Here is an 18153-nt window from a genome sequence, read left to right as displayed (position 1 = left end):
TAGTCATTCAACATTGTAGAGAGAAATTGATGTTAGAATCAAACTTAAACGTTTTGATGAAAAAGTATTATCTATATAACACTTAGTTTATATGTTAATCATCAAAATGGGAACTTATTCATATGTATCAACAATGTAGGATTAAGATTCATCAATATTAGACCTCTAATATGTACTTGTGTATAGAAAGTATAGTATTTTAGCCTTTTTGATGATCAACTTGCTTAAATCGTTGGTAAGTGGACCCCTAAGAGAGTTGCAATGCAAAAATAATAAATATATTTGGGGTGAAAATTGGAATACAAACTATAATTATTTTGCACAATTTTTCACTATATTTCTTAATTCTCTTTTTGACTTGTAATAGTAAGTCATTGAACAAAATATGTGTTCACTTGATATGTTTGATTCAAGTTTAAATAACATCGCCTTAAAAAAGACATGCCATAATCCGTTCAACAATTGAAATGTATGAGAAATATTACTTAATAAGACAACGTGTATAGTTATCACTTTAACATTCAATGCACAATAAACCTTACAAAAATTACAAAGTTCTTTCAACACGACTAAAACACCGTTACCACTAATACAAAAATATACGAAAAATGTGTTTTGATTCCTTATAATTTCAAACAATTTAGGTGTTAGTTCCTATTCTTTTAAGTTAATGAATTTGGTCTCAAATTTTACAAAATATAAGTTCCATAGCTTTGGGTCCACTAGCCCGATCATGATTTTCCTACCCCCAGAGGGAAAAATCCTTCCCTTTTTTGGCCGGTTGTGGGCGAGGAGGGATTCGAACCCCCGACACCGTGGTTCGTAGCCACGTGCTCTAATCCTCTGAGCTACAGGCCCCACCCCGTCATCTCCACTGGATATCTGTTCCCCGGAGTATCCTAAAAAATGGGAACCTTAGCTCTTGTTCTTTCAGGTTAACGGTGTTAGTGTTGTTGAAATCCCATTGAGATTTAAAATATAGTTTTAAATAGTTATAAATTGTCACAAAATATATAATGTTTAAACTTAAAAAAAATTGATGGCTTTTAACTACCACAACATAATCTATTTGTTTTATGTAGTTTCTTATTTTTCTTTCTATGAAAACCATCATAGATCAAACAATAATGTAATCAAAACTATGTAAAAATAACATGAGCACAAAAAATTTAAAATTATCATTATCGTTGAAACATAAACTTTTCTCATTATTCATCACCATCCAAACAAATAGAAACAAAATCTTTATGATGGAAATTTCTTACAAGGTGTTGATGTCAATCATTGCATGATAGTGAAAAATTTAACTTGACAAGGTTACTCATAACATTCGTGATACTAAAGATACTAAAGTTGGATGTAGCAATGCACATGTCAAGATCAAAATGAATGTCTTAACGATGAAGATGTTGTTCTACATATGGTGAGAAAACACATTACAAATGGAGTCTATGGTCAAAAGCAAATAAACTCAACATCATGACAATATTCCAAAGCTTTTTAGTTTTAAAGAATGAAATTTGTATATACCACTTCAATGAGAAGAGTAAACATTACTGGATTTATGATAAGTGAGATAGAATGAAGGTTTCAAGATAATTTGAAAATAATGCATTATTGGATTTTGAATGTTTGTTAAATAGCAAGTTTTTGTGTCTCAAGTGATCCTTAATGCAATGCATTTTAGTGGTGAAAATCTAAGGTACCTTTACATACCCAGATCACTATACGTAATTGAGATACTAGAGGCAAACTCAAACAAAACTTCAATTGTTGAACACTAATCGGGGTATTGTACTTCAAATTTGGAAAAAAATTGACAGCTTTTGGTTTAGGATTTAGGATTTTTAGTGTAAATACTAGGGCAGTCTAAAGCTATAAGTAAATGATGATCAAGATTTGGGGCTTAAAATGGTAAAAATTTGTAGGGAAAAAACACAAATCAGTACATATCACCGATAAAGATAATTGAGAGGGGAAGAAATTCACTTGTTCAACATGCACACAACACACAGAAATATTATTGCACAATACAGTCCTACAACACAAAGCAAAATCAAAGCCGTTCTTCTCTCAGGAACTAGTTTCTTCTGCATGTTGCAAACTTCTTTTCTTGTCACTTCTTGTTCTTGCTTAGTCTCATCACCACATTCCTCTTCTACGTTCTCCTCTACATCATCTACCCGTTTAAAAAATTTGCACGAGTTGGGTTTCTACAAAATCAGAGACAATTTCAATTACCTCTAATACAAATTTCACAAACAAAAGACAAAAGACAAAATTTCAATTAGGACATCCCACTGCTTAATGAACACTGACCCCATTAGTCTCGTCACGATGAACCTTGATGAATCCTTTGTCTTAGTTAATTAGTTAAAAAAGAATTGCATTCAAACAAAACTTGTATATTTCCACCTAGTCAAGTGAATATATGTGACATGTTGAGTAATACGATGTTAGCTATATAAGCAAAAGGATTTATAACATCATTTATGACAAGAACAAGAGTGACTATTTATAATCTATGGGAACTAAAAAAACTTGAAATTTTTTAATTTAAGAAAAAACAAACTTGATCTAAATATGAGAAATCAAAGAAACATTTGAAAAGGACAATTATATCTAGCAATTAACTGTTCCACTAAAAAAAAGTAGTTAACAGTTAACCTTTACATTTTATAAAGCAACTGTATAAAAATTGCATTCTGGTTGTGGCAGATGCTCACTTCCCTTCAGAGAAAAAAATTTAAAACAGGAATCACTGTAGAGTCCCTCAGTTCCGACAAACAACTGTGTGCAACCAACATGTCCGCAGTTTGACAGGAAACAATAGAACAAGGAGTCCACAGAATTTTTCCCTTTGAATAATCAGGCTCACTTTAATTCTTTGCATTTAAAAAAGTCAATAAAATAAGGTTAAAAGTTTTTTTTCGATGGTAACTAATGTTAAAACTTAAAATCATGCAATCTCTCTCTCTTTACATATATACACACACACATATATTATCATATGCTTGAGCGGGTTTGATTTGAATCTATGAATACAGAATAGCCACACAATACCAACGATGGGGTAAAATTCACCATTTTTTACTTAAAAATCTGTACTCAACGAAAAAGAAAGACGCCATGCGACTTCCAGTGTGGATTTCCAATACACCTATAATGTATTTTGTACGTACAAAAAACTCAAGAAACAGCTCTCTATAAGGGTATCCTTAAACATAAAGCTTTCACTATAATAGGACTTTACAATTCTGCCGCTTGTTACCACAGTGTCATAAGCTGGAACGTGCACACCAATGATACAAATTGTTCAATCAATGCCCAAACTTGAATAAGGTTCAATTCCACCCTGACAAGGAAGATAAAAAAGAAAAAGGAAAAAGAAAAAATTTGCAACATAAATCTCTACCTTTGGCACCACTCTATCCCATACTAAAGTAAAACTTGAAGCTTAACAGAAGTTTTGTTTGACAAAAGTGAAAAGGCTAGCATACTAATCTATTATTAGAAATGAAATCTAACCACCAGACATGCGATTATGAATACAATCTAGTGATGAACAGGAAGAGCCAATGCTATGTAAAACAATTAATTTTTTATTAATTTATTTGAAAAAATATATGTACGCAAGGATGCATGTGCATGAGTACTGAGGGTGGTCTCGTTTTCTCTATCTCATGAATAAGAAATAACCAACTAAACTTATTTTACAGAAATATGCTACTCACTGAGCAATCATCATGAACTCGCCATACAGTCTCGCCCAGAAGGTTTGCCACCGACAGTACAGTTAATTGGGGGAAATAGTTCTGTTCTGCCACTGGAATTGTGTTAGTTATGATAACTTCTTGAAACAAACCGCTTGATAACCTCTCTATAGCAGGAGGACTGCAAAGACAACAACGATGCATAAGTCATGAGAAAAAATAGCCTTACATGAAGACATATAATTGTACGTTTGTGCTATTAACAGTCACTGCAATACATACTTCATATATCTATTAATGACATGTCACGGGAAAAGAGGAGAACAAACGTTGGAAATCTTTTCTATCTCCATAAATACAAATAATTTTCTATCCACAGGAAAACTGAGGCTCCCACCACCCCACAATAGAGGCAAAAGGGCTTTTACAGCTTTCAAATCTACCCAAGCACCCACTTATGCTAAAGGAAAAGAAAAGGTGTGTACAGAGACAGAATATAAAGAAAAATCATTAGGAAGGTTGAATGAGTAAGCCAACTTCCTCGGGAGAAGAAATAATCCTTGTTTCGTCCATCCATTTTTTTTTGTGTGTGATAAAATATAGGCCACGTTGGACAAGAGAAAGCTGAATGAGATAGTTCCCTCCGCCCAAGAAATACTCACTTACTAAAAGATTTCTAGGCCACTTAGATCAGTTAATCATCAAATGAGAAACCAACAGTGTAATACTTCTTGGCTTTCAAATTCAAAGGAAATACACAATGCAAATTGCACAAGGCACAACAGCAACAGGACACAAAACAAGTAGTACATGAAAGGTAATAATAGAATAAATAGTTAGTTAGTAAGTTGATGCTGGAATAATTGGAAAAGTAAGGAATGTTGCCTCATAAGAAAAGGGATTGACTGGGGGATTTTATCCTGTGATGAGGGGAAACTCAGATTGTTGTGGGAGAGTCCATGCCTCTCGAAAGTCCTTGAATAATTTGTATTCTTTTGTGTTAATAGAAACTTCTTTTTCTATAATTCTAATCCCATTTCTATTACTATGTAGGTTTTTTGTGTGTAGGGGATGTTTAAAACAGCTAGCGTCCCCTATATATGCCAAGATAATGAAACAAAGAACTCAATCAAAAGTTCAAGGAGAACAATCTGTTGATAATTGGACCTTGTTACCACAAAATGTCATCATAGAAGTGTTTTGCAACAAACCATTTATATGTGGCATACATTATACCTGAAAACAGCATGCGTGGTACATGCATAGACTTCCCTTGCCCCTTCTTGATGCAACAGAGCTGCACCTTTGGCAATAGTCCCTACAAGACAGTCAAATTTCATTCAGAACAATTGGTAAGACAAACAAGACATACCATGCTGAATAGAAAGAATACATAAACAAACAAAACACTTAGAAGTGTAAGCTATCCATTTTGACAATAAATTTCACCTAAAAATAATTACCACAAAAGAATAGACTGGTATGTACTCTACCAAGGAACTAACTCTTTGAAGTTTAAGCTGTGCTAGATACAGAGCCAGTAATAACTTTTCATGTCTAACATGGCCACTAAAGCAAAAGCCTATTACACTCAAAACATTGGACAAGGAACAGACCTAGAAAATACACCATGTTATATTCTAAAACTAAACGTGAAGATAGAAACATTGATGCCAATGTCAAGGAATGAAAAGAAAAAGGGCGTCACAACATCAAATACAGCTGAATTCTTTCTGATTCTCTTGTTTTAACTCCAACCATGATAATGTCTTTTAGAAGAGAGGTATAACACAAATTTGAACCCGTCCCCACAATTATTGTTCAAACCCGTCCTGATTTTCATGGACAAGGTTATCAAACTCGAGAATCTACCTAAAACCATGGGAGATCTGTGAACTCGTCGATTCGTAAACCCGACTTGTAGACTCATAAAAAGTCTATTTCATATAAAAATTTAATAAAAAAGATAAATATTGATGACACTCATTCCACAGTCCGTAAACCCCACTTGTAGACTCATAAAGAGTCTATTTCATATAAAAATTTAATAAAAAAGATAAATATTCATGACACCAATTCCACAGTATTGAAATAAATAAGTTCATATAGAATGGGTGACAGCGAGCGTCGACAATGTGAGAATGAAAATGAAAAACCCAAATGAAATGCGAACAAACACAATCCATGTATGAAACGAAATAAAACCCTAAATCCACACACTAAGCGAAACGACCTGTGTTTGGGTCATTTTGGGCTTTTCTTGAAAACTCACACCATTTACCAAGAAAAATAACAAAACTACTCCATTTTACTTGAAAAAACATAATTGGGAGAGAAGAAGGGAGGAAAAAGCAATTGCACAAGAATTGGAAACAAATCAAAGTGACTAAAAGGATCAGAGACAAACTATCATTATTTGCACTAGCACATAGAGAGTTTTGCTGACTTACCAGCAGTATCAATCATGTCATCTACCATAACTGCTACCTTTCCCCTTACATCACCTATCAAATTCATCACCTGCAAGATGAGATTCACCCAATCACAACAAAAATCCATTTTAGTTTAGAACTATAGTTTAAAAACTATGATTTATCATCAATTGTAAGGAATAATATTGGTCAGTGGCCACCCCTCAAAGGTCTTAAGCATTTTTTAAAACTCAAACTTGTCTGGTAACTGGTTTGGGTCTTACCACAAGTTCGGACTGGATTGAACTGCCCCAAAATGCTCAATCAGGGAAGCCCACAGACAAACCAGCAAACCAAACTTGATTCTGGTTATTAAAAACCAACTATCTACAAACATTTTTTATCACAAATGACGTTTGGGAGGGAAATGCAAGGTAAGTGGCTACAACTTCAGAGTTAACTTATTTGTGCAAAACTACTGTGATTTTTAAAACATCATTTCAAATATAACTACTATGTCATTTAGTTCAAACATTGGCCAACCTGATTATATATTGTCCGGGGCCGGATTTTAAATAGTTGGTCTTAACATATGTGACAATTTAACATGATCTGAAAAATAGCAAAGATATCAATCATCTTACAAGTGAAAACAACCAAGAGTCTTGTTATTTGTATATTTCACTCTACCAAAAGTCTTATTTCATGCTAAAAATTCTAAATTTTTCGTGTAACATAACTAAATTTAAATTAACTAATTCTGTATATTTCAAGCTACCAAGAGCCTTATTTTGAGTCATTGAATCTGAACCCTTTTAGTCGAGATATCTAAACTCAAATTACGAAGAATCATACCTCTGCAACATTATGCCCATGACGCCTTTTATCAACAATAGCTAAGGGGGCATCAGATAACTTTTTGGCAAAAGCACGTGCTCTGGCAACCCCACCAACATCTGGCGAGACAACTACCAAATCATCTGAGCAAATAGTTTTGCTGGCAAGGTAATCAAGAATGACAGGCTGGCAGTGGCATAAAAGAACATACGATTAACCAATGACCCAATTACATTAACAGTTTCAAGTTAAGAACTACAGGTTAATCCATGATTAATAAAATCCAATAGAAAGTGAACATATCATTATATCTCCAAATATTTTTACAGAAAACGACAGGAACCAAATTGAATTCTATATGTTTTTTCCTAGAATAGTCTAATACTGCACTGCACTACTAGAAATCCTCCAAGAACATCAATTTAAAACCCAACCATAAACAAACCCACCTACATTTTGCAGTTAAACATTCATTTTATGGACAAACTGAAAAGTAGCATAGGCAAAATACTTCTTATTATTGCCACTAATCACAACAAACATCATTACAATTAGATATTGCCATTAGGATAAAAATTTGTTTAATCTAACCTACCCCAGCACAACACGTGACACAATAAAATTGCATGAAAGGGTCTCCATACCAAAATTTATGTAGAACAACAAATAACCCAGAAGAAATATCTTGGGGGTAGCTCAAAGGTTTATTAACAAGAGAACAAAGTATGCAAGTCATCAGAGTCCATGTGTGATTGAACAGAGAAAAAAAAAATTAGAAGATTTCTATACATCTAAAAAAAAACAAGATTTAAAGTTTCTTCATGACAAACTTAAATTATCATATAATTATAAACAATAAAATTAGCATATCACCAGAAGGGTATCATTTGAGCCCAGAATTGAGATGCACCGATAAAACAAATATTGAACTGACCATACAAATATACCGAATATCCAAAGAATGTTTGTTTGAGTTTAATAGATTAAAAAGATTTATTCTTCCAAGCCATTATATGGTAATGACATAATATCTCGTTACCTGTCCATACACATGATCAACTGGAATATCAAAATAGCCCATTGATTGCCCAGAATGAAGATCACAGGCAAGTACACGATTTGCACCCGCTTCTGTAATTAAATTTGCTACAAGCTTTGCAGCAATTGATTCACGCCCTTGAGTCTGAAACAGTAGTTGAAGAGCATCTTATACTCAAATTGAATTTGGAAGTTTGACATTTTCAGTGAATGTTGAATCTCCATTGTGACAACTTTTCTATAGCACTATACAAGTAAAACCAGGTAACATCATTTCAACCAAACTAAGATGCACATGTACACCAAAATGACTAATATATTCTTATTATAAACATGTTTCATACGTATACTCATATGATATGGCTCTCAGTCACTTTCTCAAAGAGAAAGTCAAGTTCGAGAAAATATATACAAGGTCCTCCAATTAACTACATGTGTTACTAGCTTGGTGACCGTTAGAATCTTGTAGAATGAATCCTATAGATATAGATATAGATATAGTAACTGATGATATTAGAATCATTTTATATGATTAATTAGCTTGATTCTATATTTTTCCGTTATTAGCCAGAAAAAAGGTAACCGGAAATTATGTTAAAATCTAGGAAAGAAACATTGGAATTGAAACTGTGTTTTTTGAGACATACTGCACATGAGAAAAAGGAATCAATACAATAAATTGAGGAGATTTGATACCTTCAAACAACAAAGATATGATATAGGATACATAAAAATGTTCCTAATAATACATATATAATCTAGATATTTTTTATTATATTGGATCAACACCTTATTTATATAATTATAACATTCTACACTCATGTTCCATCCCATATAAATTGAATAACTTCGTAGTGGTCTAAACACACGGAATTCATCATTTGCCTTCTCGGTTCTCTCTTTTCAACAAATGCTTTAAAAAAACAAAGAAATTATTTACACCAAAATAATCTATACCAAAAATTCATTTCATGTAACAGTTTAAGCTTTTGGCAGAGTTGGTGAATGATGATTGACAGAAAATTTATCAGTATAAGAAATGTATTCTTCTTTGGGCGTATTCCCAATTGAGAAAAAGAAACCAATGCAAAGGAATGAAGTAGTTATCAATATTAGAATTGTCACAAATTGCAATAACTGATAGAATGTGGGTCGTATTCAAAGGTTAAGCAGCTTCAGATAGCCTTATGTAATAATTCATTTTTACAGATTATTTAATATGATCTACTCTAAGTGTACCATATGTCTTTATAAAACTGACATATTCTGGTGTAAGTAACAAAAAGCATATGTAAGTAACAGAATTTGTTTAAGTAACAAAAAGCACAATTTCAAGACATGCCAGGGGGGAAATATGGTGGATGAGAAGGACAAATTTCATCACAAACAATAATTATTTATGCATATGTAAGCTGATAAACAGACCTTTCTATCAGCTCTGGCATATCCAAAATACGGAATGACAGCAGTAATATTTTTGGCTGAAGCTCTCCTGCAAGCGTCAATCATTATGAGAAGCTCCATAAGATTCTCATTTGCAGGAGGACATGTGGGCTGCACAAGAAACACATCACACCCCCTCACACTCTCTTGGAGCTGGACATATATCTCACCATCAGCAAAGCGCTTTATCTTAATTTTTCCGAGCTCCAGACCCAGGTAGCACGCAATTTCCTACTTAAATACATACAAGTCAAACATTTAAGTCAATTATTAAAGACTAACTTGTGTATAACATTAGACTTCAAATATTAATACACAAAACTATATTCAAGGAGTACTATATGCACTCATTACTAACCAAACTGACTGTTTCCATTTTACATAAATAAAATAAAAAATAGAAAACAAAAGGAAATGGAAAAAATAGAGTGGTATTTGTTTTATGGCACATTTACTTGTTTTTTTTTTCATTTTCTGTTTTCATTTTTGATAACAACTGTCACTTTGTTTTTAAACTATTTCCTATTTTTAAATATTAGAACAAGAAGCAAGAAAACAAAACAAAAAGTTGTTTTCAATGTTTATTGTACAGATCTTTAAAAACACGATACACATTAAAAACAAGGAAACAATCAAAAAGTGAAAACAACTTAATCTTGGAAACATAAAACAAAGTGATCTCTCCGTAATTAATTATTATAAACAAAAATATATCAAATGAAAAAAAAAAGACTTACTCTAAGCTAGACAATTCATTTCAGCGAAATATCATGCTAATCAGAATTACAGAGTAGTTTATTCTTACAATATTAAAACAAATTTATGAATTAGTTTGTGCAAAAAATTCCATACACAGCTAAGTTTTTTTTTCATTTTAATAGTGTCAATGTAAAAATTTGAGTACTACAGCAATTACGCAAAAAAGACATTATTTTATTGATATGCAAGTATATGATAGTGTAAAAAAACTTCAGCTAACTTTAGATTGACAAAAAAGGATGAAACAAAGGATAACGAAATGACATTGGCAGAAACAGTTTAATAGTCTAACATAAGATGGAACGAAATGAAACCTATCTATTGTTAAAATGTAATGTTATTTTATTATTATTTCTTTTTGTACATACCCAGCTTTAAGGTTAGTGTTTAAGGTAAGTGCATTGCCCTATTTTATAACTCCTATATATACATCAATGAAAAGCACAACAGTGTAGGTTGAATACACTGTTTTTCCTCCATCTTATTTATTCAAGTATTGTCGACCAGTATCTATTATATTTCTATCTCGATCTCAGTCATCCAATACCTACTTTTGTGGTTCACTGCAGGTACTCTCCTTCACAGGCAATTTTGTTCGAGACACAGTTGTGTATTAAATATGCAATACCTCATTTTATTGCCCAATTTGGCAGGCATGGGATTAAATCAGGTTATTATTTACTAATCTCCTTATGTTCCATTGGTATTGAGTTCAGAACACAGTCCATGAAAGTAATATATTTCCACGTGTTAGAAAATCAAGCAGACAAATCATGGTTATTGTTTAATTGTCAAGTCAACTACTAAACAAACACATGCTTACTCCTAACCAATTGATTTTATTCACTTCCCAAGCAAACTAAGATCTTTGGTGTGACACCACAGTAACCTATTCTCTTTATTGCAAACTTTTATCACATGGACCTACCAAAGTAAAACTCTAATCCTAATTACTCCTAGACTTTATTTGAATAAACTTCTCCATAAACACTTATAAGAGAGAAAATAGAGACAAAATGAATTGAGTTTCTCCTAAATCTTAAAACAACTTCTGTATTTTAACTTTTACAAAAGTTATCGCACCTAACTTATCTAAAAGTTGAGGTATCAACTTACGAAAAAATATAGGTTATCTAAACCGCTTAATTTTGATTATTAAGCCATAGATCTGTTAGTCTGTTAGTGGGTTGTTCTCTTTGTTATATATATTGTTTTACCTCCTCTTTGTATGGAACTTTTGACTTTTCAATAATAATCTTTTTCTTTTCTCCTTTCTGAATGTTCATTAAACCTCACACTCTTACATGGTATCAAGAGCATTGAATTTTTTTTTTCTCTACAACTCTTCTCTGTTATCGTCTTCATATTCATGTCTCATACGTCTTCTTTCGCTGCTTCCTCTGAAACCTCCATGCCTTCTTCTTCTTCCTCCACACAACTACACACTTTCTGTGTTCCTCTCTTTTTAAAACTTGACGACGATAACTACCTCATCTCGCAACAACAAATCCTTGCCCATGTCAGTGGACTTCAACTTTTTCATTTTCTTGACGGATCTGCTATGTCTCTGCGTTTTCTCACCACCGAAGATGCTATCACTAACAAGGTTAATCCTGCGTTTTTGGTTCATCTACAACAAGACCATCTTCTGGTATTGTGGCTTCTTGGCTCCATGACAACACCGATCTTGACAAAGATGGTAGGGTTACGCTCTGCCTCACAAATTTGGGGGAAATTACAGGTTTATTATGCTTCTCAAACCCGTGCCAAAATCTTCAAATTAAAGACGCAATAGAAGGCTCCCAAGCGTGACCGATCCATATCTACATATCTTCTTGATATTAAGAAGATTGTAGATACGCTTGCTGCAACTGGCTCGCCTCTCACTAATGAAGAACATCTTGAAGCTATTTTTTAAGGTTTATTTGAGGAATACGAATCTTTCATTACCGCCGTCACCTCCCGTCTTGATCCTTACACGATGGAAGATATTGAAGCCTTGTTGATGGCTCACGAAGAACGGCTTGAACGGCATAAAACTTAAGATCACCTTTTGCCTCAAGCACTACTCGGTCTTCATCCAACCCTATGTCTAGTAGACCCATGAATGGGTTCCATATTTCTCATAATCGTGGTTCACACCCCCCTCTTGAGACACAACAACAATAAACATTTTAATGGCCCTCGTCCTCCTCTCAAGAATTCTTGGATTGCTTCTTCCGTGCCCAATTCGTCTTTCTCCGCTCGCGTTCAGTGCCAACTATGTCAAAAGTTTGGCCATACGGCTCTGGAGTGTTGGCATTGTTTTGACACTAATCTTTCTTCTCATATTAATGCTAATTCTTCTCAATTTTATTCTTCAGATAATGATTCTGGTGAGCCATCTTTGCTGGGCACTCCATCTACTCTTAGTGACCCTCTTTGGTACCCAGATAGTGGTGCTACCCATCATATAACCCATGACAGTAATATCTTCTCTTCTAAAACTCCCTACACTGGATCTGAAATGGTTCAACTGGGTAATGGACAGGTATGCATATAAGTCACATTGGCTATACTACGTTTACAAATCCTACCACTATGACCACATTACGCTTACATAATTTGCTGCATGTTCCTTCTATAAATAAGAATCTCAAGAGTGTCTCTCAATTTGCAAAAGATAATAGTGTCTATTTTGAGTTCTTTCCTAACCACTGTTTTGTTAAAAACCAGGACACCAAGGAGATAATCCTCCAAGGAAAAGTTAAAGATGGCTTATATGTGTTTCTGACAATGCAATGTTCCCTCAAACCCTCTGTTTCCAATACCACTCTCAATCCTGCATCTTCTACGTTTCAGTTGTGGCACTCTAGGCTAGGACATGCTTCCTCTAGAATTGTTCATAATGTGATGAAACTATGTAATGTTACTGGTCACAAACGTGATTTCTTTTGTCAAACATGTGCTATAGCTAAATCTCATCAACTTCCTTTTAATGATTTCTTACTGTGTACACTACACCGCTTCAATTGGTTTTTATTGACATTTGGGGACCTTCAACTGTTTCCTCTTCTAATGGATCCAAATATTATATTGCCTTTCTTGATGCTTTTTCACGTTATACATGGCTTTATCTTTTGCACTCAAAATCCCAAGTTATGAATGTCTTTATTCAATTTAAGTTGTATGTTGAAACTCAAACTGGTCACATTTTAAAATCAATTCAGACTGATAATGCAAAAGAATTCTTATCTCTTAAAACTTATCTTGCATCTCATGGCATTCATCACCGACTCATTTGTCCACACACATGAGCAGAATGGCTCAATTGACCGCAAACACAGGCATATAGTTTGACATGGGACTTTCTTTACTTGCTGGTGCATCTTTGCCTCTCAAATTTTGGGGTGAATCTTTCTCTTCTGCTGTTCATATTATTAACAATCTACCTACACCTGTTTTACTTAATAAAAGCCCTTATGAAACGCTGTTTTTACATAAACCAGATTATAATTTTTTAAAGGTTTTCGGTTGTGCTTGCTACCCGCTTTTAAGACCATATAATCAGCATAAGTTTGATTTTCGCTCTTCTTTGTGTTTGTTAATCGACATTAAATTCTCCTACATTCCAGACTTCCAATGACATGAACTCCAATTTCTCTTCATCATTTCATTTCCTACATCTAAACACATCCTTCCAGCATACTCGAACTCTAGTTTTCCTACTCCAGATGTCCAAAACCAAAACGAATCGTTCAAGAAGAAGCGTGACCTGAGAAAGCGCGGGATTGGCGGTGCCGGAGAATATCCTCAGACGCGTGTCGTTCCGGTTAACCAAATTCCGAATCCGCGCGTTCGGCGCCTCGACGTAGCTCGGAATCGCGTTTCCTCTGGCGGCAAACTCTCTGGCGCTCGGCCTCCCGTTCTCCAACTGCACTGCTTCTATCGCCTTGCAGCACTGAAGAAACGCGCGTTCCGTTAAAGAGATGAATAAATAGAGCGAAGAAAAGGAGAGAATCGGAAGGAGTTTCACTTACGACGGCGTTTGGAAGCGAGATGCGAGAGGTTCGGAAGAAGCGAGAAGAAGTGATCGGAGCGAAGGAAGGTGAAGGAGTGGGAGCGGAGTGAAGGTGCAGAGTGGACATGGCGTTTCGAAGTCTTTCAACACGTTGATCTATTCAGATTGTGTGGGTATCTTTATGTTTTCCTTTTTTCCATTTCATTAATTTTACCGCATTTTATAAAATTAAAAAAGAAAACAAATATTATTAAAATACTAGTCGAAACAGAGGATTCTGTGTATTCAAATTTTTTTATTTTTGTTATATATATATATATATATATATATATATATATATATATATATTTATATTTAATATTTAAATACATATTTATTTAAATTTATTTATTTTTTGAAATGAAAAACTTAATAAAATAACAACTAAATCAAGGCAGTTTCTTCCTGCACCCCTACATTTTTCTTCCTGCATCCCACAATGTTATGCAAAGACTAAATTGTCCCTATTATTCTTTAAAAATCCTAAAATGCACTTGAACTATATTTATTTTTTTCATTATGGATTATGGAATCCGGAGAAATTAAGGATTGGCACTTCCGGTAAAATTTTGGATCCACCAATCCGTAATTCAAAATATGCATCATTCAAAAAAAGCATTTTGGATCCATCAATCCGTAACAGAAATATGCATTTCGGATTCAAAAATCCGTAATTTAAAAAAAAAAGCATTATGGATCCATGAATCCATAATAGAATTAAACTTCCGAATTCAGCAATCTGGAAATAAATAATTTATGCAAAAAAATGCTTCCAGAACACCCTCTCATCCGGGAAAAAAAAATACTCAGTTCCGGATTGCTGAATCCGTAGCACACTCCCAGATTTCTATTTCCGGTAACCACGGTGTCCTTTTTCAAATAAAATATTAAGGCCAATTTCGGGATTTAGAAAATTGTGGGTGCAGGAAGAAAAATCTAGGGGTGCAGGAAGAAGAAGCCCTAAATCAAATGATTAGAGGAGGGTATTTTCTTCCTGCACCCCCACAAAGTTGCGCAAACACACAACTGTCTCTATATAAACTGTACATTTAATTTTTTTTTTTGTATTCTGGATTATGAAATCCGATAAATTTTTGGATTGGCACTTTTGGTAAATTTTCAGATTGGCATATTCGGTAATCTCCCGGATTGATGCTTCCGGTATAGTGTTAATCCAAAATAAAAAAATGAAAAACATCCATAATTGAAAAAATCATTTCAGATCCACCAATTCATAATTCAAAATATGCATTTCGGATTCAGAAATCCATAATTCAAAAAAATCATTCCAGATTCACCAATCCGTAATAGAAATTAGGCTTCTGGATTCAGAAATCAATAATTTATGCAAACTTTGCTTCCAAAACACCCCCTCATCCAGAATGCAACATGATTCACTTCTGGATTGATGAATCCGTAGCACACTCCCAGATCCCGAAATTGTGGGAATCAGTTTCGAAATTTACAAAATTGTGGAGGAGGAAGAAAATTATAGGGGTGCAGGAAGAAATTTCCTTAGAAGAGATAAAATTTTAGTTTTATATAAAAAAACCTGTTAGATGTCCAAACAACTGTTTCACTTTAAATATTCCGCGTAATAAACTATTCTAAGTTTAAAATTAATTATAACAATAATTATTTATTTAATAATTACTTAAAAAATAAATAAATAAATATATTTAAAATAAAATATTAATAAAAAATAGTATAGATTTGTATATACCAAAAACACAGTTATAATTCCTTTTATAATACTTTGTTTACGCTGTTAAATACAAAATGACACTAATTATTTTTTATTTTTAAATAAATATTTAGAAAGAGTAGAATCAGAAGATGTTTTTGCAATTTCTCTTGAAAAAAAATAAGATAATAACAAAGTTTATAGATAAAATAAATATTTTTATTACAAATAGTAAAAATATAAATAAATAATTTTATTAACATTATTATTCAAAAGGAGAACAAGATATTTTCCCCAAAAGATACCACAAATGTGTTAAAACATACAGAAAATAGCAATATCCTAAATTTGATAAATTAATCCAAATTTAGGTATAATCAAATAGTTGTTAAGTATTTATTAGCTATTATTTACAATATTAACTTCAAGTTATTTGAAATGAGGATAGAAATTAAGTACAAAATCAATCAAATATTTTTATACTCAATACTTTATTTCAATAACTAAAAATAACAAATAAACTTTATTTCAAACTAAGTTAGGATTAATCCACCATTTAATATATGTATAAAAGGCATAAGTTAACTCATGAAATAAAATAAATAAATTTAAAATATAATGCCACGTTTACAAAAAGATTATCTTATTATGCCTCTATTTATAAAATAATATCATCAAAAGTTAAATAAGTATTAAGTAACAAAATAAAATAAAGCTTATTATATTTCTTAAAACATTATGCTAAAAAAATTTATTAGATTTTTTTTTAAAAAAGAGTGATTTGGCACCAATAATTCTTGGTCATTTTATATTGATAAAGTTAAAACATCCCATCTACCCTAAATTAATAACAATATTCTATGTATGATTTATATATTGTTATTTAAGCACATTCATTCTCAATATGGGACAAATTCATCATTGGAATCGTAACATAACAGGATGAGTTTTAGCCAAAGATAAGTTCGATCATTTATCAAACTTGAAAGAAACACTTAATATATTTCTCAAAATGAAGTTATATTTTTATAAGGAATGTGTATCCTCTCAAACACTTGTAACTTTTATCAAATATCTTTATTTTGTAAATATATAAGGGACATATTAAAAAGATACCAATAAAAATTGAAAGCAACAAAATATTAGAAAATATTTTATCTTAATGCTTGCAAAGGAAGATCAAGGAGGTTATAAAAATGGTATTGTATAAATTAAGAATGACCCTGAAAAATACTTATTCTAATAAAGATTGCTTACAGTTTAACCATTTAGAAGTTATTTAAAAATAAAAATAAAAACTGTTGTCTATTATTCTAAACCATCTACTTTGATAAATATTTACCTTCAATTCTTGCAAAAACCATTGTATCAAAAGTCTTTAAAGTATACACATTTGTCTACTAGACCTTCTACCAGTTGCTTTTTATTTTATAAATAATTGCAAAAAAGATTAAAATTTAATGTCGTTTAGAACTTAAAATAGTACAATCACAATATTAATATTTAACAATTTAAAGTGGTTTAGAACTGAAAATAATATAGAAAAATGTGTTATTGGTAAATAAGGAACTGAAAAGTAAGGTGCAACAGTATATGTGTGAAGAAAAAAAGCCTACAAATCCATCATAAAGTAGTATAAGTTTTATCATTTATTTTATAGAGAACGCATGTAGTATATTTCTCAAAGTTATAGGAATTTTCGTATAACATTCTATTAAATAACTCTAATTCTTTTAACAATGTAATTTAAAAATACAAACTGCTTCTTAATTTCAAAATAATGTACGCTAGCCAAATTTATAAGACAAATTAAAAATAAATTGAAATTCCAGATACAAAGATTAGACTAATAATGGTAGGGGCTGCGCGAACGCAAGCCCCCTCTAACACAAATTACGACGTAGGCTCTGTCACTTGTACAGACCTTAGAACAGCACCCCTTCTAAGTGCAATGAAGGTCACTGCTCTAGGCCATAGGCCTTAATGATCACCCATTGACCCCGTCCAGGTAAGTATGTTTTCCAATGCCACAAGCACTTATTTTATAGCTCATAGTCTTTACAACTCCATTAGTTTTGTCGATGTGGGACTAAAGACTTCTTATACTGGTATACTAGCCCATAATGCAGGTACTTCTGAATAACTGTGTTTCTTTATTTGAGAAAACAGTATGAAAAATGAAGAAAACACAAATGTCATCAAAATCATTTTTTAATCCAAATGTTTTTT

General features: G+C 32.5%; 1 protein-coding gene and 2 non-coding genes across 4 annotated transcripts; all 3 read right to left on the bottom strand.

The window, feature by feature from the left end:
• Positions 1-784: 784 nt before the first annotated feature.
• On the bottom strand, positions 785-863 carry TRNAR-ACG (transfer RNA arginine (anticodon ACG)). Its single transcript has one exon. It is a non-coding gene; the product is annotated as a tRNA-Arg (tRNA).
• Positions 864-1898: 1035 nt separating this feature from the next.
• LOC137818948 (ribose-phosphate pyrophosphokinase 1) lies at positions 1899-14400 on the bottom strand. Of its 2 annotated transcripts, none has more exons than XM_068622612.2 (9): positions 14221-14400; positions 13956-14141; positions 9425-9673; positions 8001-8144; positions 6980-7147; positions 6164-6233; positions 4950-5031; positions 3735-3894; positions 1899-2213 (listed from the first exon to the last, which is right to left on the bottom strand). In XM_068622612.2, exons 1-9 carry the CDS (start codon positions 14326-14328, stop codon positions 1986-1988), a joined length of 1395 nt encoding a protein of 464 aa, XP_068478713.1. In that variant the 5' UTR covers positions 14329-14400; the 3' UTR covers positions 1899-1985. The 2 variants fall into 2 exon arrangements, with proteins under 2 accessions (XP_068478713.1, XP_068478714.1); XM_068622613.1 differs by lacking the exon at positions 1899-2213 and adding an exon at positions 3070-3355.
• A 3379-nt stretch (positions 14401-17779) lies between these two features.
• LOC137819889 (U1 spliceosomal RNA) lies at positions 17780-17940 on the bottom strand. Its single transcript, XR_011082472.1, has one exon. It is a non-coding gene; the product is annotated as a U1 spliceosomal RNA (small nuclear RNA).
• Positions 17941-18153: the final 213 nt, after the last annotated feature.

The sequence above is a fragment of the Phaseolus vulgaris genome, chromosome 10, assembly GCF_051622355.1.
Source record: "Phaseolus vulgaris cultivar YP4 chromosome 10, ASM5162235v1, whole genome shotgun sequence".
Lineage (NCBI taxonomy): Eukaryota > Viridiplantae > Streptophyta > Magnoliopsida > Fabales > Fabaceae > Phaseolus > Phaseolus vulgaris.
The sequence above is the reverse complement of the archived record's forward strand: the minus strand, read 5'-3'. Positions and strand labels throughout refer to the sequence as shown.

Excerpts from the sequence above, each read along its gene's own strand:
- LOC137818948 (XM_068622612.2), bottom strand. The coding sequence starts at position 14,328 with ATGTCCACTCTGCACCTTCACTCCGCTCCCACTCCTTCACCTTCCTTC. Across the intron at positions 8,145-9,424 it reads ATGCCAGAGCTGATAGAAAG|ACTCAAGGGCGTGAATCAAT; the intron begins GTCTGTTTATCA and ends CTACTGTTTCAG. Across the intron at positions 6,234-6,979 it reads ATGGGCATAATGTTGCAGAG|GTGATGAATTTGATAGGTGA; the intron begins GTATGATTCTTC and ends CTCATCTTGCAG.